This window comes from Zonotrichia leucophrys, chromosome 21, assembly GCF_028769735.1.
Source record: "Zonotrichia leucophrys gambelii isolate GWCS_2022_RI chromosome 21, RI_Zleu_2.0, whole genome shotgun sequence".
Taxonomy (NCBI): domain Eukaryota; kingdom Metazoa; phylum Chordata; class Aves; order Passeriformes; family Passerellidae; genus Zonotrichia; species Zonotrichia leucophrys.
In genome coordinates, this window is record NC_088190.1 from 1,039,034 (window position 1) to 1,066,427 (window position 27,394).

General features: G+C 43.2%; 4 protein-coding genes across 9 annotated transcripts in view; 3 read left to right on the forward strand and 1 right to left on the reverse strand.

The window, feature by feature from the left end:
• Nucleotides 1-1,822: 1,822 nt before the first annotated feature.
• Nucleotides 1,823-7,760, reverse strand: LZIC (leucine zipper and CTNNBIP1 domain containing). 2 transcript variants are annotated; one of them, XM_064730476.1, is made up of 7 exons: nt 7,649-7,760; nt 6,707-6,848; nt 6,130-6,265; nt 5,545-5,643; nt 4,995-5,090; nt 3,155-3,236; nt 1,823-2,224 (listed from the first exon to the last, which is right to left on the reverse strand). In XM_064730476.1, exons 2-7 carry the CDS (start codon nt 6,805-6,807, stop codon nt 2,166-2,168), a joined length of 573 nt encoding a protein of 190 aa, XP_064586546.1. In that variant the 5' UTR covers nt 6,808-6,848; nt 7,649-7,760; the 3' UTR covers nt 1,823-2,165. The 2 variants fall into 2 exon arrangements, with proteins under 2 accessions (XP_064586546.1, XP_064586544.1); XM_064730474.1 differs by lacking the exon at nt 7,649-7,760 and adding an exon at nt 7,410-7,544.
• Nucleotides 7,401-12,596, forward strand: NMNAT1 (nicotinamide nucleotide adenylyltransferase 1). Of its 3 annotated transcripts, XM_064730472.1 has the most exons (6): nt 7,499-7,529; nt 7,811-7,961; nt 9,522-9,686; nt 10,105-10,288; nt 10,454-10,599; nt 10,974-12,596. In XM_064730472.1, exons 3-6 carry the CDS (start codon nt 9,569-9,571, stop codon nt 11,390-11,392), a joined length of 867 nt encoding a protein of 288 aa, XP_064586542.1. In that variant the 5' UTR covers nt 7,499-7,529; nt 7,811-7,961; nt 9,522-9,568; the 3' UTR covers nt 11,393-12,596. The 3 variants fall into 3 exon arrangements, with proteins under 3 accessions (XP_064586541.1, XP_064586542.1, XP_064586543.1); XM_064730471.1 differs by lacking the exon at nt 7,811-7,961 and having other exon boundaries at nt 7,401-7,529; XM_064730473.1 differs by lacking the exons at nt 7,499-7,529; nt 7,811-7,961 and adding an exon at nt 8,281-8,303.
• A 330-nt stretch (nt 12,597-12,926) lies between these two features.
• RBP7 (retinol binding protein 7) lies at nt 12,927-15,494 on the forward strand. Its single transcript, XM_064730477.1, has 4 exons — nt 12,927-13,887; nt 14,403-14,581; nt 14,838-14,939; nt 15,248-15,494. Exons 1-4 carry the CDS (start codon nt 13,815-13,817, stop codon nt 15,296-15,298), a joined length of 405 nt encoding a protein of 134 aa, XP_064586547.1. The 5' UTR covers nt 12,927-13,814; the 3' UTR covers nt 15,299-15,494.
• Nucleotides 15,495-18,050: 2,556 nt separating this feature from the next.
• UBE4B (ubiquitination factor E4B) overlaps nt 18,051-27,394 on the forward strand; it is a 32,989-nt gene continuing 23,645 nt past the window's right edge. For 2 of the 3 annotated variants that reach the window (XM_064730507.1, XM_064730505.1), the window contains exons 1-3: nt 18,051-18,409; nt 24,212-24,398; nt 27,125-27,260. In XM_064730507.1, the coding sequence (XP_064586577.1) occupies nt 18,386-18,409; nt 24,212-24,398; nt 27,125-27,260 (347 nt within the window). In that variant the 5' untranslated portion in view covers nt 18,051-18,385. Of the gene's footprint in view, nt 18,410-19,679; nt 19,822-24,211; nt 24,399-27,124; nt 27,261-27,394 lie in introns of those variants that run through there. The other variant, XM_064730506.1, reaches the window with a different exon arrangement.

Sequence of the window (27,394 nt, forward strand, 5' to 3'; positions counted from 1 at the left end):
CGGAACTGGGGATGGGACTCACACATCACAAGCTTGTTTGTTAAACACAAACCCATGCTTTCATTTAGCAGTTGTTCTTTTGTTATCAGTTTTTATTTGTGGAAATCATTATTATAATAAATAGATTACGTACTTTTTTTTTACAGCCCCTGCAGAAACATTTGAGGTGGTGGTGGAGGTACATCCCAGGATTATTCAGCAAAGTATTTAGCACAACACACCAATTAACTTACTATGCCTTAAATCAATCTAACTATTTCAAGAGGTTACTTAACTCTCTGTAAGGGTCAACACATGAATAGCTTCACATCAGCAGCAGCTTCCTTGTTAAATCACATTTCTGGTCAGGGCATTCTGCAGGACACAGCCAGTCTCTGGGCAGAGCTCTGATTTCTGACCCTTCACAGCTTCTGAGAAGTCTGACCCAACACACTGAGTCTTGCAATACTGGTACTGATCTCAGTCTCATCTCTGTCCATCTAAACCACCAGAGATCCTTCCAAGAGCAGAAGCAGCAGATGTTGGAAAGATGTTCAGTCAAGGATCAATTTAATTGGAATGTTACAACTGCCCGCAGTACAGGTATTTGCAAAAACCATGAAATATTTACAAACCAATTTAAAAAAGTTTCTCCTGGAAACGTACACCTGTCAAACTACAAGGAAAAAGATTTCCATGTCATTGTACTGTAAACTTTTTGTGAGTGCTGAGAGATTTAATTTACATAATAATGCTGCACGAAGGCTGGGGGTGTATGGGGAGAGAGTTCCTTAGCACCAGTAATGAGCAGAAAGGAAAAGAAGGCAGCTCCAGTCCTCACACACTGTTTTGCTTCCCATAATTTCAGAGTCTAATAACGCCTTTTAATAAGCTGCTCTCAGCTACGAAGCTGCAATCAGCCTTTGTCAGAGAACACAATGCTGTCCCAGCCAGAAAATAGACAAAAGACCCCTCCTCAATAAAGGCTTTCTAATAACAGGGAGAAAGAAGTTCTATCAGTGAAAAACAAATTATGCTATCTCTATCCTGTATCCTTTCATTTCTTAAATGCTAGATGTCAAAAGTATATCTGTTAAAGCAAAATACAGTCTAGAAACACATTTTCTAATCTACTCCAGTCCCAGTTTACAATTAGACAAACTTGCTAATTTATAGGGTATTTATGCCCTGTAAGTGCACTCTAAATGACAACGGACCATGTTAATTTTCTGTTTCTAGTCAATGCTACCCACTTACTCTCTGAGCTAAAAATTCAACGATGAGATTTCAAATCCTCCTAAGCTTAGTTTATTTGGGATCCAGTGGAGACACAGACCCTCCCCTCTCCATAGCACCACCACTGAGACTGAACAACACTTGCACTGATCACATAACAGGAGCTTTTTTTGTTTCTACTTGCAAGCTATTTCATGCCCCCTCTGAAATAACAGCTACACACCAGAGCTGAAGGAAGAGCATCTCCCTGCCATGTCCTATCAATTCCTGTCCCTTCAATACACAAGGTTAAATGACTCCAGAAGCCTCCCCACAGGGCTGCCATTGTCCTCAGCCAGGGCTGGGACACAAAGTGCTCATTCATGAGCACGGCAAACAAGCAGCCAAGGGCCAGTGATCAGCATCCAGGCTCATTTTGGGTCTTCTGCAAACAGTTTGTAGAAAGATGGCATTTCAATAAACTACATCCATTTTCCAAAGCTTCAATGCCTTCCTAGCACAAACTACTTAGTGGGGAGTCCAGACAAAAATTAAGACAATGTGAAGAATCACCCAAAAAAAACCCATCAGGACCACTTAGTAAAAAGATCTGCTTGCTACAACCACATGCAAAAAGATTAAGTTTTAATAGTTAGAGAAATACACATTCAGAAAAGTTCAAAACAACTGACTCTTTCCAAAGACAGTCACACCATGCTTTTGTTTTAGAGTTCCTCTTAGTGTTCAGCCTCAGAGCTTGTATTACTGAAAGGGTACAGACACCAAGGTCCCAAAGTGCACTTAAGGCTGTTTACTTCATATCTTCTGGTTAAGGACCCAAGAGATTTAGGGCTTGGGTTTTTTGTTTTGCTTTGCTTTTTTTTCGACATGTAAGAAATAGAAAAACCAAACGCAGTATGACCAAAATCCAGTGCTGCTGATAACTGGAGACACAAGCCTCACGAACCTCTTCATTGTTTTGCCTTTTCTACTTCAACACTTGCAAGAGCAAAGACCTTGTCTCCTGATCCTGAGGGGGGAAAAAGCATTTTCAGTAAGTATTAGTGGAAATTGTGAATTACCTTATATACAATTTAAATCAAGCAAAACATTTGAGATCCAAAGAAATCAAACCTACACTGTGAAAACTTGAACACTTGAGCTAATTAAAAAAAAGCCCACAAAAGCTTGCCAGGTCTAGAGCAGCCATGTCCTACTGTGCTGGCTGGGATGGAGCTCCCTTTCCCCAGCTTCTCCTGTAGAGCTGTGCTTTGTGTTTGTAGCTGGAACGGTGTTGGTAACACCCCCACACACGGAGCCACTGCCAAATCCTCTCTTGAAGAGAGGGTTCTCACCTTGCTTACACTTCCAGGGAGGGCAGAGCTGAAAGGTAGGGCACCCAGACAGTTCATCTGTACCCTGAGCTAGTCTGGCACCTTCCTGCCATTCACAGCTCTTTCATCCCAATTTTAACTATTACTACAATGAACTGTGTGCTTATTTAATGCCTTTTGTAACTCAACTCTCGATCCTGTCAACACAATCAGAGGTATGACAATCATGGCAGGAAGAGTGCTTTAAAGCTCTATTTTGACAATGTGCCAATAACTGCCAAATTCTCTGCATCAAGCAGAGGACACAGCTCTCCTGAAGAGAGTCTTTAATGCAAAAAAGATCTGTGTTTAAGTCTAAGAGCAGCATCTCTGCCTGAGACAGACTACTCAAGCCTTCAGCATGATGGGCACCCTTGGCATTTCATGGATGTTTGGCATTGGATTTATTTGTTGTGTTACTTTTTCCTCATAATAGTGTATCAGAGTTTCATTATTAATAAAACATATATTAACATTTAATGGCATGAATCTCTTGTTCATATATTCTCTTTCATAAGGGAACCAGACATACTTCTAATAATCAGTGTTCAATGAAGCAATCAGTAGTGATGAGAATGAAAACTTACCAAGGTCAGTGGAAACTCTCTCAAATTGGCTCAGGGCTGTACCAGCATTTGTTGACAAGAACATCTCATCATCACCAGTGAGCTAAATCAAAAAAAGCCACAACTGTGAAGCTGATACCTGTGCATGTCCCACCATCTACTTGTTCATCTACATGAGCTAGACAGGTCACAGCAATTGTCCATTTGCAGCTTTTGAGTGGCAGTGTTATCTGCCCTACTGAAACCTAAAACAAAACCAGAAGCTACTTCCCCTAGCACTGAATCTTCCCTCCCTGGCTCTGCCAGCCCAGGCAGTGCAGTTCCAGCATGTGCAGTGTCAGACATGCCTGCACATGCAAGTTTCAAGTTGATTTGTAGTGATCATTTCTTATTAAAAGGTCACACTGTACCACACTAACTATGCCAAGGTGTCAATAACTTTTTTGTCACAAGGTCAGTATGGTAATGACCTAAGATCTAAGCTTACTTCCTATCATCTACTGAGGAAAGCAAAAAAAAAAATCAGTCACTGCCAGCTTTGACCATGTGAAGAGCCAATGACCTAGAAATGGTTCTCTTCCTTTAAAGTGACATTTCCCCATGTATACTTTACTTTTATGTACGTGCTCTGATGCCTTGTGACAGATGCCCATAAAATATTTACAATAATGAAGCAGTAACCTACATTTGGAAGGTTCAGATATGCTAAGTTAAAAGTCATTTAATTAGCCTCAGATACACATCTTTATTACAGCAAAGCATGTGTGTCAAACTCTTCACAGTGTTTGCATCAGTTTATTTATTAGAAATATAAAAATCAGGCACAGATATTCAGGATGATGTTGGAATGAAGGAAAACATTACTTACCTGCCTTTGCTGGCTTTGTTTGCAAGCATACAGCTACTTAACATTTTGCAATGTTGTGCAGACAAACATGCAGCATTTGCTGTCATTGTTCACATCCAGAACAGATGTGAGACTCCTGTCCTAGCAAGCCCTCTGTGCAGCAGGCCACTGATCGTTCCAAAAGGTTAAGAGGATAGGTCAGAGTGTGGTGAAGTGGCTTGATGTTGTGGTCCAAGGAACTCATTCCAAGAGGATTAGACAGCTTGCTGCATTCAGTTCACAACCTTAACTAGCTTTTACATATTTGCAAAACATTTTTTTTTCTCTGACACTCAAGCAATAAAATATTGGGAAAGCCTTTGCTTTGGAAACTACTTGGATTGCAGCTCCTTTAAGTACTGCACTTGATCTTTTCCATGACATTCCTTCGTTTCCTAAAAAAGCTGAACTACAGTCATACACAGCAACCCATTTTCTTCATATACCATCCACAAAGAGAAGTAACTTCTCTTCCTCCCTCTGGTGGCAAACCCAGGGCTTTTTCTGTCACTGATGGATCACTGGGGCAACAATGAATTTATCACCCATCTCTCCAATTTCCTTTCCCCATACCCATGAGTGGGCACAATTGACACTATAAAAGTGAAGCTGGATACATGTCAGAGGTCTTGAATAGTTTCTGATGAATTGGTGGTAGATGGCCAGTAAAAGATTTGTTTTGTAGCTTTTATAAAAACCATCCCCTTGTAGCAGCTGGTGTGTGATTCATGCATAGAGCCCACCAAAGGAAGTATTTAAAAGTAGAAACAGCCATACAGAAAGGTACCAAACTATCTGATACATGTTCAGCTTCAGAAAGTTCGGCATTAAAATGGAAGGACATTCACGTGATGTCACGGCAAGTTGCATTTTATCATTTGCTTATAAAATTGTAATTTCTTATTTTAGTTATTTCTAATTCCTCCTAAATAGGCAGAAAACTCTACCCACCTGACTATGATACCAACCCCTTACCTTCTCACCCAGCTTTCTGAGGGCAGTCAGGATTTCCAGTTTCTGTTGGGTGTACAGGTCTCGTGGCAACTTCCCAACCATTAAGTCTCTGTCCATCTGCACACCAGGGGAGAAAAAGTCAAAATATGTAAGCTTCCATTATTTCACCCAACACAACAGCATGAGAAATGCAACAGCCTAAAAATATCATCAGTAGCAATGGACCCACATCATCTGGATCTTCAATTTAGATCTCTGAAATATCGAGTGCACTCTCCAGCCCTCAGAACAAGCACAGACTTTCTATTTGCAGCTTCCTCAGTTCACTCTGTTAATCCCATTTTTGCTTTGAAGCAGGAAGATAGAAGATAACTCAAGAAATACACATGGTTGCCCCCATTACCTCAATAAACATTTAAGACTGAACAAATACTGAAAGTGAACTTCTCCATTTCTTTTGGAGTTTCTGACCAAGTTTTCCAGCACACTCAGTGCTTTCCTTGCAATCATCACACACTTGAATCAGACTGCCTCAAATGAACAGCTTTTGCAGTAAAACAGAAGCCTTCACCTCTGCCAGTCTTGTCCTCAATTGCCTCGGCTGCTTCTTTGCAAACATCCTAATCACTTCTGGAGTTTTAAATGCTTGGCTGATGGCTGCTTGTATTGCCTGCAAGGAGAAGAGCAAGAATGTGATTCCTGTTAGCCCTGGTCAAACTACAGCAGCAGGACAAGATTAATGAGGGCTGGAAAGCATCATTAGTATCTTCTGCATCATGTGGTATACAGAACTCATCTTTTTTTCCATAACCATGGAAGTGAAATTTTTTTTAAAAACTACCTTTATGGAGGGCTTAAAGAATCCTCTAATTAATGTAACTAGACTGAGAAAGAGTTGTGAAATTTTCATTACTTAAAGTCCAGGTCTTAATCTCCTACAATGTTAAGGCTGTAATTCATCAACGTTTTTTTTTCCCTTTTCAAATGAAGACACCTATCCAAGTTTTTTACATATACAAGTGTACTAAATTAGGAAATACATTAGTTACATAGATCTATATTTCACATAAAAATTCTAGTGAATCACTTGTATCTATTTGCTATTTCATCAACTCCAAGCAGAACATGAAGTTTTTTAGCAACACATCATCCTTACCAGTTGCATGCCACTGAGCTCATCCACCAAAGTCATATCTCCAGACATAATCTTCTTCAGGGAGTCATTGAACTCACTCAGCTGCTCAAGAGTTTCTTTTTTGGTCTCCTCATACTCATCTGCATCCAGCTCCTCTCTAGGGAGGACCCAAGAAGACACACTGAATCACAGGATCCAGCCTGGGACACCCATGGGGCACAGAGCTTGGTTCTCCAGCTGCACTGAGGAGTTCCCATCCCTGCAGCCTGCTCTGCTCTGCTCCCATCCCATAGAAAAACTGTGATTTTTGTGAACAGCTGTTTAAAGTTTAAAAGTCACACTGAAATATAACATTTCAAAGAAAATACAGAGTATTTCTGCTAGCATTTTTCCTAGATATATAAAGCAATCGTAATAAAGGTTTTTAAAAATAACTTTTACTGACACCAATATCCTACTTAATTTAAAAACAGAAAGCCACAGCAAAACACAAAAATAAATAAGCTTCCTCCTAAGATTTTCGAAAGGTACCACTTTCTTCTGCCAACCACTTAAGAAAAATACGACCATATAAGAGGAAAGCAACTATTTATATTACCTGCACTCTTCCAAATCTTGAAGTTGTTGCATTAATCTGTCCAACTGCTCCTCCAAGTTTTGTTTTAGTTTACTGGTCTCTGTTGTTCCTCTTGAAGCCATTTTCTGTTTTCACAGGAAAATGTTGTTTTTACATGACACTCCTAAGAGAAAGTACATTTTACTATTTGTATCAACAACTTAAAACCTATTTAAAACACTCTAAATATTAAAATTATGCAATATCTTTCTGACGGAATGTTTAATCACAACACCCGGAGATCCTTGCAGTGGAAATACAGAAATGCCAGGCAGCGTGCACAGAATTATCTCCACAGCAAGAGGCGGTTCAGAGGGCACTCCAACAGCCACAGCACACACAATCAAGCAGCAGTTACTGAAATACAGAGGCCCCGCTATATGACACAATAGGTTCGACTCCTCAACAGCCCTCGGCCCGCTGTTCAGGAGACAGCCCGGGTGCGGGTGTGCGGGGCAGCAGGAGAAGCGGCGCTCCCGGGGATGGTGCCGGGCGGACACGGCGCCAGCGGCCATCCCGGCCCCACAGCCCCCTGAGGGAGCGCGGCCCTCGCTCCGGGCCGGCCGCGCGGCCTGCGGGAGGAACGGGCGGAACTCGGGCGCTGCCCGGGGCCCGCTGCCCGTTCCCCGGCCACGCTCCGGCCCCGCTCTTCCCCCTCCGCCCGCCCGGCCCCGGGCTCCCTCACCCCTCAGCCGGGCAGGCCGCGTCAGGGCGGGCTCATCCCGCTCCTGCGGCGCCGCTTCCGCCGCGCCCGGGCCAATGAGCGCGAGCGGCCCCGCGGGCCCGGCCGAGGGCACGGCGCGGGGTGAGCGGGCACGGGGAGCGGGGACAGCGGGGACAGGGAGCGGGGACAGGGAACGGGGCTGAGCGGGGACAGGGAGCGGGGACGGGGAGCGAGGGCCAGCGGGCACACGCGGGACTGACCGGGGCTCACCGGGGACAGGCGGCGGCAGCGGCGGGGGTTGCTCGCTGGGCGAGGACCGGACCCCCGTGCAGGCCCGCGGGGGCGGAGAGCTGCGGAGGGTGTTAGTGAAGCGCCCAGCGACGCCCACATCATGCTTATATTCTATGTATATACCCATATAGAAACGTATTTGGCAGATATTTGCCTCTGAAACATAAATGAGATTGAGCAAAGCATCCTTACCTGCTTATCCCCAGAAAGTGGCTGGCAGGGTGGGCTCCAGAGCCATCCCAAGACCTGCTGTAGGCATATTTTGGTGTATTTTAGTGCAAGGTGAGTTTATGAGGCAATGATTGCCTGTTTCTGTAAACTGTAAAATTAGTAGCATGAAAAGGGACATTTGACTAACTCCCGAAAAGGCACTCTATATTTCCATCTTAAAATTTTCTACTTTTTTTGCACTTTTTTTTTAAGGAAAAAATCAATCTTTTCCAGTTTTGCAGCATGTGTCACTCTGTTGAAAGTAGGATTTGTGCATTACAAAGGCAGTCTAATTCCTCTCCTCCCTGTTCCCATAGTAACTCTCCTAGCCGTGCCCCTGTGAAGGCTGCATTTCAAGTACCACCAGCCGTTCCACTGCTGAGCTACTCTGCAGTAATGAAGAATATTTTAAAAGTTAGTGAAACTATTGAAAGCACAGAAAAGTACTGGCACTTACAAAATGTGAAGCTTTGCAAGCGTTCCTTTTATCCGCGGGCTGTTTGATGTTAGGACACAGTCGCTGTTACCAGGTTTGGCTGTGATGGTGCCTCAGCGCTGTGGCTGCTGTGAACATCACTCAGCCCCTCTGCCAGGGAGACACAATGTGAGGGTGACCTCGTGGGATTTTTCCAGGTGGTGATGTTGCTGTAGAAACAATGGCAGACAATTCTGTGCTCCTCAGGATGTCTCAGGCATCTCGCAAACAGCAACAGCCCATTGCAGTTCTCCTTTGTTAGGCCAGATGTGGGAAAACATCTTGGCAAGCCAGAATATTCTCAGGAAGCAAAAATGTGTGTGAGGTGTGAGGAGAAATTGAATGATAATTAGTGAAATCTGATGTCAGATGCGGAACGGAACTGTGGTATTTTAGAAAAGGGGAAAACCCCCAGTATTTAATTGCAGCTTTTACTAAACTTCTGTAATTTACTATTCTTCTCTCACCTTTTCCATTGGTACACCTAACACTTGCTGCAACACAAAGCAGACTGACTTTTCTCGTGTTTAGTCTATAGCACTCTCTTCCCACATATCACACTGAATTATATAAATTACCCCCTTTAGATTTTATATTTCAGAAAATGTAAATAAATCCCAAAGAAATGTTGACACTGTTCTCCTCCAGAATTTAATACAATATAATATGTGACACAGTCTTGGTTTTATAGATCTTGCTGGAAAGGGTCAGTGCAGTTTAGAGTAGCAAGACTAGGAATGGTCACAGATGTTCTATTTCTCCCTGTGAGCACTAAAAGGAAGTTACTTAACAAGGAAGTTCCCTGCCCACATGTCCCTTGGCAGCTGATTGGCACTGCCATCTTAAAATGGTGCAAAGTTCTGATGAAGTTTGTCCTGCAATCAGGACAGATAATCTCTCCACATGAAGTTTAAAAGCATGAGCTGCTTTTCCACAGAGTGGGCAGTACGCCATCCTCTCTGGGCAAACAGCCTCTTTGCAGTGATTTCATATTTTAATCACTCAGAAATTGAACAAAGAAGTGTCACATGAACAGTCACAGGCCAGGTTGGTGGAAGAAAAATACAGCATTCAATTTGATCTTGAAATTTTATCTTCTGCTTGTTGGCAGCACAAGTAAGTAACAATAACTCCTTCTTGTCCCATTTCTTGTTCAGCTGGCACCAGCATTGTCCGCTGGGCTCCGTGGCTGTGAGCAGTGGCCATGGAAGATCCTGACAGGAAGATTGAAGTGGTGCTGCTGGCCTGTGGGTCCTTCAATCCCATCACCAACATGCACCTGAGGCTGTTTGAGCTGGCTAAAGACTACTTCCATGAAACAGGTAGCATGGTTATTTATTATTCAGAATAGCTTCGATAACCAGACACTTCAATGTTAAGGTGAATATTTTGTGGCTGTGAATGCTTGACAGTGACAAATATTTAGCAAATGCTAATTTGTGTTATGTGTTTATGTCTTATACAAAGGCCATTATGAGAGAACTCATTTATGTGTTGCTTTAATGAGCTAAAGCACAGGGTTTATAGTTTACAGAAATATATATCTTTCTAATACATCTTCCCAACTCCTTCATTGTGCTGCCCTGACAGTGCAGGAGTGTCCTGTATTTTTCCACAGGGCTGGCTGTCAGCTGCCTTTGCACTGCATAATGGTTATGTCACAGGTTAAATACAATGCAGGGGAAGTAACATCTGCTCAACCACTTCTCATGTTCTTGTGCGATGTGTTTTTTTCCACAGGAAAATACAAAGTAATCAAAGGCATCATTTCACCAGTGGGTGATGCGTATAAGAAGAAAGGTCTGATCAGTGCAAATCATCGAGTGACTATGGCAAAACTGGCTACAAAAAACTCAGACTGGGTGGAAGTTGATGATTGGGAAAGCTGCCAGAGCGAGTGGTTGGAAACACTCAAGGTTTTAAGGTATTCTTCAGCCAACCTCTAAAGTCTCACGAACCTATAGAAGGATTAAGAATGGTGTTAACTCCAACAAGTTGGGATAATTGCAGAGAGAGGTTCTTTGGTAGGCCATACTATCCCAATTTTTTCCTACATCTTTAAAATACCTAAAATACATCTGTTTTGCAGGTACCATCATCAAAAGCTTTTATCTGCTGATGTCACTAATAGTCTGCAGGATGATGTACCCATAACAAAGCTGGGACGGAAGAGAAAACAGGAACCAAACAGGCATGAGCCCATTAAAAAGAAAAATCAGAGTCCAGTTGTAAAAAGTTAAGTCTGTTTGCAAATTAGATGGTTAATGATCCTTGTTATTTCAAGAGAATTGCACCAATGAGTAACTTTTATGGTGGCTCCTGGTTCTGGTGTCACTCAGTAACTTTATTCCCTTAGATTCCACAGCATAAAGCATTAGAACCCTTTAATGAAGGGACTCCCATAACCTTTAGTCAGAAAAATCCTGTGTTATGGCTACTAATTATAAATTATATATCTGAATCTTTTTTTTAAATTTCATTCCATTGTCTCATCTTAACCAAAGATACAGAGAGAAAGGGAACCAAGAAATTAAATGTCCCTGTGAATTTTGCTAAAATCTGCCAAGCCCCAAACCAAGCCCTATTTCTCATTTAATTTTCTCTTTAAGGTGTCCCACAGGTTAAGCTGCTTTGTGGAAGTGACATGCTGGAATCTTTTGGTGTCCCCAATCTGTGGAAGTTGGAGGACATCACTGAAATTGTGGAAAAACACGGCCTCGTGTGTATCAGTAGGGCCGGAAGCAACGTTCAGAAATTCATCTACGAATCGGATATTTTGTGGAGACATAAGAATAACATTCACCTTGTGGAAGAATGGATCACAAATGATATTTCCTCCACCAAGATCCGGAGAGCCCTGCGGAGGGGCCAGAGCATCCGTTACCTGGTGCCGGACGCGGTGCGGGCGTACATCGAGAGGAAGGGGCTGTACAGCGCCGAGAGCGAGGACAGGAACGCGGGGCTGCTCCTGGCCCCGCTGCAGAAACACGCCAGCGACCCCAGGAGCTCACAGGCACTGAGCAACTGACCCGCTGGCTGCTCCCAAAACCACATTTCATAAGGAAAGTGTGTTTGCTAGGGGCTGGCTGGGGCTTTTCCTTAGGTGAATAGGGGGCTGATTCCGTACATCTGTAGTTAGCAGTGAGGTTTGGTGCACTCTGTGATTGGACCTACACAACCTTTGTCAAGTCCAGTAATGAGATTTTCACATTTTAATGTTTTATCCCAGTGCACTGAAGGGAGTATAAGAAATCACAGCGGTACATGAAAATTGCAAATGTATAAGCAAAACAAATGAAAATGTTCTGATTAGATTTAACTCAAACTGCTCTGCTATTTATAAAAACAGTAATACAAATTCTTTTAATAACTTACAGTGTCTTTAAAAAGTTATCTGGTTTCAAGATGTATCATTTACTTACAGTAAATCTATGTAAATTTTTTTTTAAATTGTCAACACGTGGTTCACCTCAAAAAAATATTTAACTCTATCCTGGAAGGGAAGAATTTCCTCCTGGCTGAAGTGGTGCTAGGCATAGCATGCTTTGAGCTGCTTGCCTTTGAGAGATGCAGCTGCTTGTTTGCTGTCATGCAATTTGTTTCCAGAAATGTCTTCTACTTTACTTTTCTATTCATGTTTCCAGGGCTGTAATGTTAAGCTCAGTTTTGTTTCTGATGGAAGGACAAACCTACCTCAGAAACTGGTTTAAAGCCATTGATTTAATAGACAGGAATTAATAATAGTGTCACTGCACTATTCTGAGACACTTGTCCCTTTATTACAAATAATACATTGATTTCAAATAATAAAGTATCTTTTACTTTTGAGCCATAAGTAGAATATAATTATATTTAGCCAGAATTGTTTTCTGTTAGTAGAGAGAAAATGGTACTATATCAATACTGATCATAAGTCAAATGTTTTTCTCTTCTAGAAATTTGGTTTTGAATCTAACAGTGTATTGTCTGTATTATGTGAACATAAGCTAGAGAGGCACTGTGACTGTTGTGCTGATAGAATTCTACCTCCTTTTATTTGCTGCTATCTCATTTCTGTTTGTATTATGTGCCTTATTAAGAATGCCAAGGTTTGCAATCCACTTCTCATGAATCAACAACTCTTTAGAGGTCTTTGTGTGAGGTTTAAGTACTGATTTACAGAAAGAAGGACCACACCGCAGACTATCTGCATAATTTAAATTAAAATGTTATATCTGGACTTTGGCACAGGATTTACCAAGTACTGACTTCTCTTTGCTGGCAAGAGTCAGTAGTATTGCAACAGTGCTTTACTACCATAACCTCAGAACACCAAATTGTGGGTGAAATGTTACTATTTGAGTCAAGAGGAAGCAGTAATTTTCATTTCTCAGTGCCGTTCCTGTTTTAGTGTAGGTTAGAGAACAATATCCAGCTGCAAACAGGAAAGAAGCGTTGACGTCCTGAGTTCCTTCTCGCGTGATTCTGTGAGTCATATCGATCACACTGCCAGCTCCAAAAATGGAGCTGAACTTTGGGGAAACTGCTCTGCAAAATATCATCCTTCTTATTCAGCCCAACACAAGTCAGTAAATAAATAAATGTAGTAGGTATAGGTGTGTTTCCTCACCTCTAAATCCCTTATTTCCTCACTTCAAATTCTCTAAGTCCTTTCTCTTCAAAGTCAAGCATTTTTTATTCACTTTTCAAAACACATTGCTGGGTCATCAGGGATTTCTGTCACTTCTTTGCTGAAGGTGAAGTCCAGCACTGCAGCTTATCTGCTGTGTCATGCACTCTGCTGCCTGTGCTCTGCCACAACATGCAGCATCTAATAAAGCATCAGTGGGAACAGCTCCTGGATCAGCTCTCCTTTATGTGTCAAGAACAGAAAGCAAAGGCACGAGCTGCATCTCCTATATACAGAAGATTGCTTTTTGAATTCTGTTTTCTACTCACTCCAGACATAAACCAACACGATATAATTCTTATCTCTGTGCCATAGGTGTCGCTTTAAAATTTGTTGATATAACACAATCCACAGTTTAACAGTCAGTCCTTGTCTGTTCAAGTACAGCCTGTCTTTACAGGGGCACATCACCTTTTCAACAGATATCTGGATTTCAGATCATAAAGCCCAGATTTAATAAACTTACAGGAAATCTTAGTAATGACAAAATCAGTCCCTTTAAAGTATACAAGATGGACAAAATGGTTTAAGCCAGTTTTTGGCTTGCATTGTGGCTCTTGGGCTATTAACATTTGCTAACACAAAGATTTCAGACACAATGAACTTTTCCCTGCAGCACAGCTGAAGCCATTCTACAAATACCCTCTCACCCACTGGCTCAGCACCCTTCCTCTCCAGCAGAAAGGTCCTGGGATGTAATCCCACCCACAGGCTGCCCTATAAAAGGCCTAGCTAGAAAACTACATTTGTATTTCTGACTGCTTCTTCCTCCTCTGTGGCAATGCCTGTGGATTTCAGCGGAACCTGGAACCTTGTCAGCAATGACAACTTTGAAGGTTACATGGTGGCCTTAGGTAGGTGAAAAAACCCGATTCTATCCTTCCTCCCTTCTCCCTTAAGGGTCTTCTTGAATTTTAAGAACTGCCTTTCATTTCACCCTGTTTAAGGTATTGAATGCCTTAAAGAGAGTATTGTAATTTTTTCATTGCCTTTCCTCCGACAAAGGATGAGAATAGGCATTCACCTCTTATGGTGAGTGGGGGTAAAGTCTGAAACCAAGTTTGGGTGTCTCTGTGGGGGAAGCCAACTGTCTCCAGGAGTTTTCTGTCTGAAAGTCCCGGGAATGCTGCATAGGAATTGTACAACATCTGAATAAACTGGTTTTCAAAGAGTAAAAAGTACAAGAGGACAACTTACTTTGTGTAACACACAGCTTTAAACAAAAGGTTCCAATAAAACAACAAAATGCTGCATAGCAGTAAGGTCAAACTACTGTAAGAAATGCTTCTGGTAGTAATAAAGGTTAATTCCTGGCTGCCAGAATGGCTGGTGATAAATACAACTCTGATGTTTTTGCCTTCTGTCCAAGGTATTGACTTTGCAACGCGCAAAATAGCAAAAATGCTGAAGCCTCAGAAAGTGATCAAACAAGACGGTGATTCATTCTATATCCATACCACTAGCTCATTCAGAGATTATTTGCTTGAATTCAAAGTTGGAGAAGAGTTTGAGGAAGATAATAAAGGCTTGGATAACAGAAAATGCAAGGTAAGAGGGAATATATGAGGCTGTGGCAAAATCAAGATGCCATGATCAGTCCAGATATTTGAGCTGAAATTGTTTAAAAAATAATATTTGTAGTGCAAGACAGCAGTGGGAGCCTGAGTTACAGACAAGGAGTGTCACTTTCACTCAGGGGTAATATCTAGGTCTTCTTTTATCCAGGAAAATGCACATTTTCTGCAAGTATCTTGCAGAACTGAGACAGACATGCAGAAGCACCTTTTTGTTCCCTGTTCCATAGAGCCTCGTTACCTGGGAAAATGACAAACTTGTCTGTGTCCAGACTGGTGAGAAGAAGAACAGGGGCTGGACTCACTGGCTCGAAGGGGATGACCTCCACCTGGTATTGACTTCAGATTTCTACTAATTATATCTCTGTATGGCAAAAATTAGATTTACAATGTGATCACAGTGTGCATATGTCTTCTAGCTGTGTAGGATGTGTCATGGATGGTACATTGTGAGCATTCTGCTTTGAAACAGCTTCATTGTTTCACTGTCACGTGTAGTAAAATTTGAATGTTAAGTGTAAGTTATTAGCATGGCCAGGGTGGTGGTAAAGGATCTATGTTCAAGTTGGGAACTGTTCCTTTGATTACTATAGACATCTATACTCTTGGGTTTTCTGATTGTTTTCGGGTTTTTTGGTAGGAGCTTCGTTGTGAGAATCAAGTCTGCAGACAGGTCTTCAAGAGAGCTTGAGTGTGTGTGGTGTGCTGGGTCCTGCCTGCAGGGCCAGCTCTGCTCAGGAGCTGTGTCCAGGGAGGGCTCTATGGACAAGAACTGGCTCCTGTACCTATGAACCTGAATGGTCTGAAGTTTCTGGCTCAGGAAATAAGTCTGCTGTTGCCAGTGTTAAAGATCTGATTTTTGCTAATAAATGCCTCAAACCAATCTTAAGTATCTTGGTTTTGAATATGTTTTTGGAGGAAAAAAAAAAACAATCCAAAACATAAATGATGAGGCCTGGGTCTCTAGGTTATCAAAAGTCAATTAAAAGGAGAAAACCTGCCAATTCTAAGAGGAATTCAAAGAGGCAAACAAAAGAGGGGGAATGGGATGCTGATAGAGAAGGGAAGATAAGAAATAATGAAGCCAACAACAAAAGGTATGGATTTATTTTGCAAAATGCTTCTCTTTAAGGTGTGGACTACTACTTTACCTGCTTGTGTCTTTCACACTGTTGTGTGAGGCACCATATTGTGCCAGAGCTGCTTTGTTCTCAAAAATAATTAAGTTGAGCTTACCAGAAGAAACAAGGCTGTGGTCAAATCCCAGAACCATGAAGATGGGTCTGAGTGATCCACGAAGATTCCAGTCTGCAAAATAATTGAACTCTGTAAGCACATATACAGAGGGAAAACAATGCTGCTTTAGTTCAGCTTTGTTTGCATACAACTGTTAATTAGATTAAATACTTTTCTTTATCACCGTGTGCAGTATTGCATAGAAAAGTTTTTCTTGCGTGAACATGTAAGTTGTCAGATAAACTAGGTAGCTACAAATTAAATTAGTTGGTGCATATTCTTCGTTGCATATTCTTGAAGAACTGCAGCTTAAGCTTAGTAACTTAATTACTTTATATGAAATAAATAGTCCCTGATATTTTGAAACAGGTAGCACCGCCTTTCTGATACTTCTTATCCATTCAAAATTCTTACAGGCACCATCAGAGTCAGACAAAAATCTTTTGAAGCATGGAGGGCTTTTGGTTAGATTGACGCTCTCCCCTAATTACCAGACTTGTATAAATTTAAGTTGGTTTCCAAAATAAAAAAAGGACTAATACAGTTAGGGAAATATGGGGCCCAGCAGTAAAATGCCTGGTGTTTATGCTGTGGATTCTGACAGCGTCTTCCTTCTGGGACTGAGTGGTTTCATTTGCTTGAAAACAGAATTGCTGTTAGTGTTCTGTTAGTAGGAATCACAATCCGGGGCAGCCGCTAACAAATTGCAGCAGCAGCAGCAGCGGGCAGAGCTTTGTGCACCGCGGGATGGCGCCTGTGCCGCGCGCTGCTCCTCACGGAGCGGGCAGGGCTCGGTGCCAGGTCCAGGGTTAAACACGCACACATCCTCCAGCTGCTTCCAAACTGCGCTCTCCAGCAAAACCGCTGGGAGACGCAATACAGAAAGGCAGTAATGACCTTGAAGGGCGAGATCAGAACTCCCCAGAGGAGCACTTGAAGGGTTTTATTCAAAGGTGTTTCAGACCACTTCAATTATCTTAAAAAAACCCCTAAGGAGGTAAACACAAAATGAAGTGTAATGTAAAAATCAAAGGTAACAATGTACATCTATTCTATAAAAAGGTTGGCAGTATATATTGTGATCCAAGTATTGGTTTCCTTTCTGAGCACCCTGATTAAGTCATCAAAATATTTTGTTCAAAATAATTTAGATCAATAAAGTACATTAAAGATGTATATGAAACATAAGGCCAGATAGCCTACTTGCCTCATCTCTGCGTTTAAAAAATGGATCAATTCTACTGCTATATAATTATTTGCAGCGTGTATGAAAATATCTCCTAATAGCTCGTATGGATCAGTTTAGCTCCATCTTAAGAACATCCAGCTTTTACGGGATCCTTTCCCTTGCTGACTCAAATCACACTGCCCTGTGCATGGTTCGCTGTTCAGGTCATATTATTAGTGACTGTTCATCCTGGGCTAAAAACTGCAGATGCAACCTTCAATTCGTTTATCCTTTGCTAAAAGAATGACTTTAAAATATCATTTTCTCTTTCATCTACGTGTATTATAACTGAAACAAGGTGAGCTAAACATGAACCTCCCATGTACTTACATGCAACCTGGCTGTTTTATCTGTGGCTGAGTTACATTTCGAGTGTGAGGGAAAAGATTAATATCTTCCGGAAATATAGTATTTTGTGGTATAATGAGGGAATTAGGTGCAGAAATTTGCAATAAGGAAAAAAAAAAAACAATATTCAAACTACACTTATAAAAGGCCGGGACCAAGCACTCAATGGGGTCTTGGCATCTTGTTTTTCCCTTGGTGTGTTACCCAGCTCGCAACAATTAGATTACATCCTGCGAATTCTCAATCAGCCGTCACTGAGAAGAGGTTAATATTTACGGGCCCATTGGAGAGGGAAGGCTTCAGCAGCTTGACCCTCCCTAGGACCGGGGCGTTCCTGAGAGGCAGCTGCCTCTTTCCGGGCCCTGTTCCGGGCCTCGTTCCAGGCCGTGTGCCCGTTCTCGTTCCGGGCCGTGTTCCGGGCCGTGTTCTCGTTCCGGGCCGTGTTCTCGTTCCAGGCCGTGCTCCCGTTCCCTCCTCCCGGGCCCCTCACGAACCGCGGCCCCTCACGAGCCCCGGGCCCGCCTTTCCCAGGCCCCGCCCCTCCCGCCCCTCCAGCCGCTGCCATTGGCCGGCGCGGCGCGCGCGCGGCCCCGGCGTGCCCCGCCCCCGCGGGGTCACGTGATCCCCAAGATGGCCGCCGCCGCCCTGTTGTTTTGATGAATAATCTCTGCGCGGGGCAGCGGCCGCGGGCGGGCGGGGGCCAGCGCCGGGAGCTCTGAGGGGCGCGGGGGCACCGGGAGGGCAGCTTCCCCTCGGCCGCGGCGGCAGCTGAGGCGCGGGTGGGCGGCGGGGAGCGGGCCGGGGGCGGCGGTGCTGCCGGCGGGCGAGGCGCGGCGCGGTCGCCCCGGAGATGCCCTTGTGAGGCGGCCCGGGGGGCAGCGGCGGCAGGAGAGCGCTGCCTCGGAGCGGCCCCGCGGCGGGGCGGAGGAACGCGCCCCTCCTCCGGGCACCATTAAGAGGAAGGCGATGGAGGAGCTGAGCGCGGACGAGGTGGGTGCGCGGGGCCGGGGCCTGAGGGGCGGGCGGGCCCGCGGGGAGGGGGCGCGGGGCTGTGCTGGGCCCGAGGGTGGGCACGGAGCCGTCCCCCAGAGCTCTGCCCTCGCCCCCTGGCTGTGCTCCGTGGATTTTTTCTCCCCTCCTGTCCCCGGCTGGCCCTGACCCGCGACCCCCGGCTCGGCCGCGGGCTTGGGTTGCTGCTCTCCTGGTTAATTGTTTATTCTCTGCTCCCATCTGCTAGGTAGCCTTTGTCTGCAGCGGGTGCCCTCTCTGTGTCAGTACTAGGCGTTTATGTGTTCTTTGTGTGTGATTCGAAACACCCAACCTTTTAACATAGTAAAACACTTGAAATTTTCCTTCCTTAAAGTCTTCGCTGAGAAGCAAGATGGGTGTGTTCGTGGGCTTATATTTAGTATCATTTCTTCTTGAAGCAGCTTGAATCAGGTTTGTCAGTTTTCCACTGTTTCCTTTGACTTTATTTGTTCAAGCTCTTCAGCTTTCACTGAAGAATTCTAGTGTTATGCTGTAGTTGGCAAACATCTGTAATGTATATATTCTATTCACACTGAATAAGGTGAACTATTCCTTGTTTCTTTTAAAGGATGCTGCTTCCCTTGTTTTTTAATATATAATTAAGGTCTTAAGGTTTGCCTATATATTAGAGGGTTTTCAAATTAATTATTTGGGTTATTATAGCAGGATCCAGGGAGTTTCCCAGTGATCCTGTGTAATCCTGAAATCAAAATATATTGTACTGGACCTGCTGCAATACAGGCTCAGTGCTGTACTTCTAATCCAGGGAGGATCAAAAGAAGTTATTTTTATTCTGTCCATATCTTACAGTGGCATTGTAGGGCAGGGTGGCTGCTGTTGCCACTCAGATTTGTATTCCAAGAAGTTGGGATGTTTTTGATGATGGTGTCTGTCACGATTTAGCAATCCTGCTGGGTTGCATCATGATCTAGGAGAAAACACTTTGTGCTGTTTACTTGGTGGAGGTCCTCATGCTCTGTGGAAGCACTGAGAGAAGGAGAGCAGTTCCCATGTTGGGAGGAGTGGGATGGGACACTGGCAGTGCCAGTCTGCTGGGAAAAAGGATCTCCAGTTTTACAGGTGTATTTCATGAGTGCTGTGTTTACCTGCAGCTCTTCTCCTTGTTAAACTGCCCTGATCCTGAGGTGTTTCATGATTAATTTGAGAATTATTTAACCTATGTAGGCTTATTTGTGTCACTGCCTCAGCACGTTACTGACATCATCAGAACCACTGCATCATGGATCTGAGGCTGCAGAAAGGAGTTCTCCACTGAGGACTCATCCACCTTTTCTGGCCAAATGTTTGTCTCCAGTGACTTTCCACGTCCTTCTTGTCCAGTTCAGCAGGGACCAAACCAAATGGTCTTTTAGGTGATTGCTTGTGACAATCTTGTATCATTTTAACAGAGTCACTTCTTGTTATTAATGGATCTCTCACTGAAAAGTCAGAGCCAAGTCGATTTTAATTTTCCTCCACATCTCCACTTTGCTGTTACTTGGCACAGTGGGCCTGGATGAGATTATATTGAAAAATAACCTTCTGAAATTTACTTTATGTGACTTCTTCACATTCAGCCTTTTTTCAGGCAATGACTGAAGGTGAAAAAATACCTAACGGAGGTTTAATTGCAAGGCTCTGACAGATAACCTTATCTTCTGTTATCAGACCATAATTAAATGTAACACTAACGGGTTGCAGCTTTAAAAAAGGAGATACACAATTGATCATACCTATATTTTAGTTTCAAGAAGATATTTTTCCCTCCTATTAACAGTGTCTCTCACTGACATTTTCTCAATGTTCACTTTAATGCACTAAAAGTTGTAATTCATTACAGACCATAGTAAAATTTTTAGGAGAGGAGAGAAAGAAATTTCCTTCTTAGTTATGTGAGTTTTATCACAGTAGATAGCACAAGATGAGAACAGGGACTTCTCAGAAAAAAAGCAAAATCCAGCTAAATGTGGCATAAAGTGGGAAAGAATGATGTGAGTTTGTCACCTCCCAACATGTATGTGATTTTTGAGGAGCATTTTCTCAGAACACGACCACTATGACCAGAAAAATGAAGCATTTCTTAAACCAGTTTAACATGCTCTAATGAATACAAGAAAAATAAAGCTATCAATTCAAATTACCCTTTATTGTACAGATTTGGAACTCTTCTACTTTATGTTTGAATAGGAGATTTATTTACAGTCTCACTAAGCAGTTGCCACTCTAGCAGATATGGATGCATAATTTTTTTAAACTGGGAATGTGTGAGCCTGAGGGACTAGGCTTCCTGGTTGTATCTTTATAACCTGGTGCCAAATTAAGTTATCAGTTAACCATCTTTAGCAGGGTGCTCTTTTTACATTTTTTGTTGTGGTGCATGCAGCTAACAGCTTTCAAGAAGTCCATTTATATCAAAAATGTATTTCTGAAAATTGCTATTTATAGATCTAGTCCAGATGTGTCCAGCAAAAACTGTACTATACTGTGATAGTTAAAAAGCAATGTGCTTGTCCCATTCAGCCAATTAGTTTTTTTTTTTTAATTAGGCTTTTAAACTGTGTGTTCTGGAGCTGTGCTCTGCAGGGAAGATGGGCTGTGGAGCAAGCAATGCCCATGTAATAGGAGTGAAAACCTTGTCACTGTTAGGTAACAGATGACACATAACAGCTTTGTCATATGGCACTGGCTCAGGTCTGAATGAAGGGTTGGGGATCATCCAAATGCCCTAAACTTCCCTAAAACATTCTTTGAGACCCCAGCTTTGTGCTGCTGGGTGGTAACTGGGGGAATCATTCAGTCTGAAATGGGAACAGGTTATTGGAGGAGCTCCCACACCTCTGAGGAGGGATTTGTGTGCAGGTTGGGCTCTGGATTGTCCCTTGTGTTGTGCTAACAGACTGTGTCTCCTGAGTCCCCAGCTGTACAGGGAATTAACTGGATAGGATGTGTCCCCCAGTTTTATGCCATCTTTTCAAACTTGGCCTGTACTTGGCCTTTTTGGCATAGTATTTCTCCTCTTTTATCTCTTACTTAAAATTTCCTAGTCTTCAGATCAAACTTCAGGTTCCTGTAATAATTTTATATAAACCTGGAGGAATATGACAGCTTGAGGTATCCAAGAACCAGATCTGGTCCTTCAGCATGTGCTGCATTTACCCTCAGTTGTGAAAGCTGTAGCTGTCAGTGGTAAAAATATTCACAGTTTGTTTATATTTTAACATTACTTTGTTCAGCAGTAAGGAAGGTGATTGTAATTTGCCCATCCTCCTTAAAGGAGTAGGGAAAATATTGTATTAGTTTTATTAGACTATATTTGTGAATTAATTAATAAATGTATTGGTTATCATCTCTGCCTTCTTCTCCTCACATATCTCCTCCTTACATCTGATTTCAAACTAGCTAGCAAGCATTAATGGGAACAGTTGTGGAAGAGCTCCATATCCCATTAATGATATAAAAAGCAAGAAAAAGAAATCATCTTTCTCCTTCAGACACTGGTGCATATATGGAGTGCTTGTGTGTGTATTTGTTGTGTTTGTGAGGTGTGAACACTTAATTTGGATTCAGATATGGGGACATGTAGATGGCATTTTCTCAGTTATACCTTTGAGGGCTGAGGTAGTTCTGGAGTTTTTTCAGATAAGCACTTGGATGAAAGAGTGAAAAATTGAAATATGAGGTACAAAGGAAGAAGGAGAAGACCCTAATATGTATTACTTTTGCCTAAAGGCAAAGCTGAACAATTTATTTCAGCATTAAGCTCCCCTATTTTGCTTGACAAGGAGGAAGGATTAGAGATTCTATTCATAGATATTTTTTTGAGACTTAAAAAAAAAATGTAGCTGCCTTCCATGTTCATGTGGTGACACCTGTCGTGGAGGGAGATGTAGTTCCAGACACTGTTTTCCCACAGTTTTTGAAGTCTGATTTAATTTGATCTGTTCTTCTTCCTGTTGGAGTAGGTTTCACAGGCCATTAAATGATACAGCAATGTAGTGTAGACATTGACTTGACACAAATCTTTTGTTCACTCTTTCAGTTGCCTGGCAGTTCTTTAGGACTATGAGCAGAAATGAAAACTTTTAAGTTGTGTGCAATGCCTGAGTGTCATAATACAAAGAGAATAACAGGAATTGCTGATTTTTGCAGGGAGCTGACGTCCTCAAATATAATTTTACTTTGGGCCTATTTCAAGCCAAAGATGTAAGCTTTGGGCACAGATCCTGTAAGGCAGCCTGTGATAATAAATAATTTATTTTCTGCTTTTTGTTTGTGTGAAGCTTAAAGCATTATAAATCTAGTTTCATAAGTTTTATTTTGTCTATTTCTCATGTATAATATTAGTGTTACGTGATCACATACCAGTTTTAATAAGTAGATTTGTAACAATTTTCTGTAGTTGGATTTTGAAGGGAGATGCTTCTCTTAAAAGGCAGATGCTTCTATCTTAAAAGGAACATGCAAAAACTGTTTTTAAAATTCTTTGTGATGGAATGCCTCTAGGTGATAAGAGGATGTTTTTTACTCTGTCTTTACTTGTCAAGATGCTTCTGTCCATCACACAGGATGCAGTTTTGGTGTTGCAGTTCTGTTTTGGATTATTTGGACAGTGGTGGTCTTGACTAACTTTCAGCTGGATGTTGTTGAGCACGGGTGTGTTGGTATCATGTGGTGTGAAGTTAAAGCAAAGGTCACGTTCATGTTGTCCCTTTTATCACATCAACGCTCGTCAAATGCCAAAGCAAATGGGGAGGAGTATTGCAGGTTTTGAAACTGCTGAGCAGTGAACGTTAAACTGGTCTTGCACAACCCCTCAAGGGACAAACACAGCATTCCCAGTGCACATGGCTCTCCAGGGCAGCAAACACATACTTTAAATTTGAACACGGAGGGTACTGTGTGCCCTGACACAGAGCAGAGGAAGGGCAGCCAGCCCAGCTGCGCTGAGCAGGCTTCAGGTAAGGCTGCAGTGTTGTGTTTGCCTTGGCAGGAGACAGAAGGGTTCACTGGGCTCCTCTCACTGACAGAAGGGTTCACTGGGCTCCTTTCACTGACAGGGGGGTTCACTGGGCTCCTTTCACTGACAGAGGGGTTCACTGGGCTCCTCTCCTGACAGAGGGGTTCACTGGGCTCCTCTCACTGACAGAAGGGTTCACTGGGCTCCTCTCACTGACAGAGGGGTTCACTGGGCTCCTCTCACTGACAGAGGGGTTCACTGGGCTCCTTTCACTGACAGGGGGGTTCACTGGGCTCCTTTCCCTGACAGGGGGTTCACTGGGCTCCTCTCACTGACAGAGGGGTTCACTGGGCTCCTCTCTGTGACAGAGGTGTTCTCTGGGCTCCTTTCCCTGGCAGGGGGTTCACTCACTCCTCTCCTGATAGGGGGATTCACTGAGCTCCTTTCACTCGGCTCCTTTCCTGACAGAGGTGTTCACTGGGCTCCTCTCCTGCTGGAGGGTTCACTGGCTCCTTTCCCTGATGGAGGGGTTCACTTTCTCCTCTCCTGCAGAGGGGCTCACTGGGCTCCTTTCACTGGGCTCCTCTCCCTGCCAGAGGGTTCATGGGCTCCTTTCCCTGATGGAGGGTTCATTCTCTCCTCTCATGCCAGAGGGCTCACTGGCTCCTTTCACTGGAATCCTCTCCTGCCAGAGGGGCTCACTGGGCTCCTTTCACTGGAACCCTCTCCTGCCAGAGGGGCTCACTCTCTCCTCTCCTGCCAGAGGGGCTCACTCTCTCCTCTCCTCTCCTCTCCTCTGCCCGCAGATCCGGCGGCGGCGCCTGGCGCGGCTGGCGGGAGGCTCCTCGTCCCAGCCCACCACCCCGCTGACGTCCCCGCAGAGAGAGACCCCGCCTGGGCCGCCGGGAGCAGCCCCAGCGCCGGGGCCCTCGCACAGCCTGGGCCTCAATGTGCACAGCATGACCCCAGCTACCTCTCCCATCGGGGCGGCAGGTAGGCTGCAGCTCCTGGGGCTGTGGTGTCTGCGCGCGTTCCTTACTCAGCTCCTCGCTGTGCAGCCTGCGCTGCTGCTGCTCCTGCTCCTACTGAGAGTCATTTTCAGAAACAAATGGTGCAAAATGGTGAAAGAAGGTACCTTTTGTTTGAATTTTCCAAGTAATAAATGGTTTTCCATTTATTCCATTTACACTTGTTTTCCAGGTGTGCGTAAACTCATGACATGTGCAATATGGGTTACCAAAGCTTAAAAACAGTTAATTATTGCACAATATTATGGAAAAGATGTGTCAAGGAGACAGGAAAATCCCTTTCAAGTTTTGCAACACAGTCTCTATTGATTGGTTTCTAGGTACATTCTAGCAATTGGTCTCAAGTTAATTTTTGATCTTTAGTTGCAAGCAATCAGCAGAATTAAAAATAGCAAGCCGTGACTGGACATTGTCAGTGTAAGAATAAAGTATTTGCTTTCTGCTTTGTATTACTTTGCCAGTTTCACTATTTACTGGAGGGAATACAAGCAGGATATTTACAAATTGTATTTAGTTCAGAAGATGCAACAAATAACTGATCTGTTAAAATCATACAAATGCAGCAAGCAGGGGAAGTTGGGAGGGTTGCTCTATAGAGAGGGGAAGACAAAATTCATGTATTTATACCACATTTGACCTGACAGAAATTAATTTTGATTTCAAATTATCTGACTTGGGAATCAGGACAAATTGATGTGTTTTCCACTATTGTGATCTTTATCTGAAAACTGAAATTGTTTTGCATGTTGTGTTACTAAGCTTAGAGGTTCTCAAAACCATCCCAGAGCAAATTCAAGATGGTTCTAACAAGGTTTCTAATATGATTTCTAACAGTTTAATAAAAATAACATTTTTCTAATGGTCTTTGATGAGCTTGCAGAATTCATTAACATTTACCTATTTGCTTCTAGAATTTTCTGGTTTTCCCTTTGGCAATTAGGGTATTTTACAAGCTTCAGTCTTGTAGTTTAATTACAGTGCTGTTCAGAAATACCTAGAAGTGACTCCTTCCTGCTTGTTTTGTTTCCTTACATCCAAAGCAGGACAGAGAAAAGCTATCAAAAGCATTTCCTGAGATAAACTCATTGCAGATGGAATTTAACACTCTCTATTGTTCTCATGACTAAAGGCAGCAACCCAGAGGTGGAGGTGACTTCTTTTTCTTAACAACGGTGCCGAGTTCACTCTCTGTGTCCCCTCGGCCTGTGGGTACATGACTGTTTCAATCCAGCTGAGGTCTGACTCTTGCTGAAAGGAGCATTTGTTCCTCTGCTGTCTGTGGCAGCTGTGTGATGAGGGGGACTCTGGGCTTGATACAAGTGAAAACTAACCCAGGAAAAGTAAATGTTTCATTTCCAAACAGAAGGCACAACTGGATAAACAATACTGGCAGCAGAGCAGGAGGTGTGGAAATGTGTACCTGGAGGTAGAAATGCTCAGGTATTGGCAGCATTATTGAGGTTTATTGAGGTTTGAAGTGCTCAGACAGCGAGGACCATGGAGATTTCTGTTTTGAGAATTCCCCAGGACAGTGCCTGACTGTACTGACTGGATTGGCTGATGACCCAAAGCAGGAATTTCTAGTGTTTGCTTCCTGCAGTGCCATTCGTGCAGCTGTTTAATAATATGTTACTTTTTCACATCAGGGTAAGAGCTTTGGTTAAATTGGGGAATGGATCAGGAAAAAAAATATTCATAACAGTTTATCTTGTGTGTTTATGTGGCATAAATGAGGACTCAGCTAATGCTGTGTGGTTTGCAGCAGTTCCTTTCAGCAGCAGACTGAAGTGACTGCAGAGGATTTTAATTCATTTGGACACACAGAGAGCAGCTCCAGCACAGTAGTGTCCTTGTAAGCATCCATTGTTCTAAGGAGTTGCCTGTCATGGTGAGATCAGACATAGGAATCAATTCATGGAAAATATGATTATTTTGTAGGTATTTTGAAAATACCTTAGAAAACCTAAACCCAGTGTTATCAATGACAACTGGAACTTTAGGTGTCGGGTATTTTATTGGATACCTGATCTAGCAAAGTAGAGATGCAAGTAAATTCTGGAAGATCTGTATGAAGAGATGGCAAGTTGAGGAGGGCTGTTAATGAGTGCTGCAGCATCACTGTTAAAGTACATTTTCCTGGCTATAAGAGTAAGACCCCAAGGGAATGCAGAGCAATGCAGTCCTTTGCCCTGGTGGGCCCTGTTTGCTCTGGTGTCTTTTGTCCACTGACTTAGCTAGATTTTCTTTGGGAGGAGGAATGAGGAGAGATGAAGAACTCAAGGAATATTTGTTGCCCCTTTATAATTGATGATGTAACTCCATTGTAATGGCCCAGTGTTATGTCCTGTTCTGATAGGACAGTCTTTAGAGGGGCTCTGACAATGTCTGAAGGCAGTAGACACAGCAACCTTGTAATAGATCAGTTTTTATGGGGTGGATCTCTGAGCACCTCGTGGATGCAAGTTTACCTTTGTTTAATGCAGGTAAGCATTCCTACATTGCTGCTTCAAGGGAAGGTAGAAAATGTGATTGTCTGCAGTCAAATGTGGTTATTAACTTTTATTTGGTCATGCAGTGCTAAGAATGGTTAAGAGCTGGATTGAAAAACACTATTTCCTCTCCTTTTCCATCCAAATAATGCAGTGCCTTCTCACTGCTGTAGCAGTAATCTTGGTGGTGCCTTTTCTTTAGGAGTAGCCCACCGAAGCCAGAGCAGCGAAGGAGTGAGTTCCCTCAGCAGTTCTCCATCCAACAGCCTTGAAACCCAATCTCAGTCCCTCTCTCGGTCTCAGAGCATGGACATTGATAGTGTCTCCTGTGAGAAAAGGTAAAAAATGCAGCTTGTAAAGGTGGCAAATATGGCACAGTGCTGGTGTTCAAAGCTCTTACAGGACAAGGCTCTGCCCTGCCCCCCTCCCAGCTGTGTTAATGCAGTAGGGTTAATGCTTAAAAATCCAACAC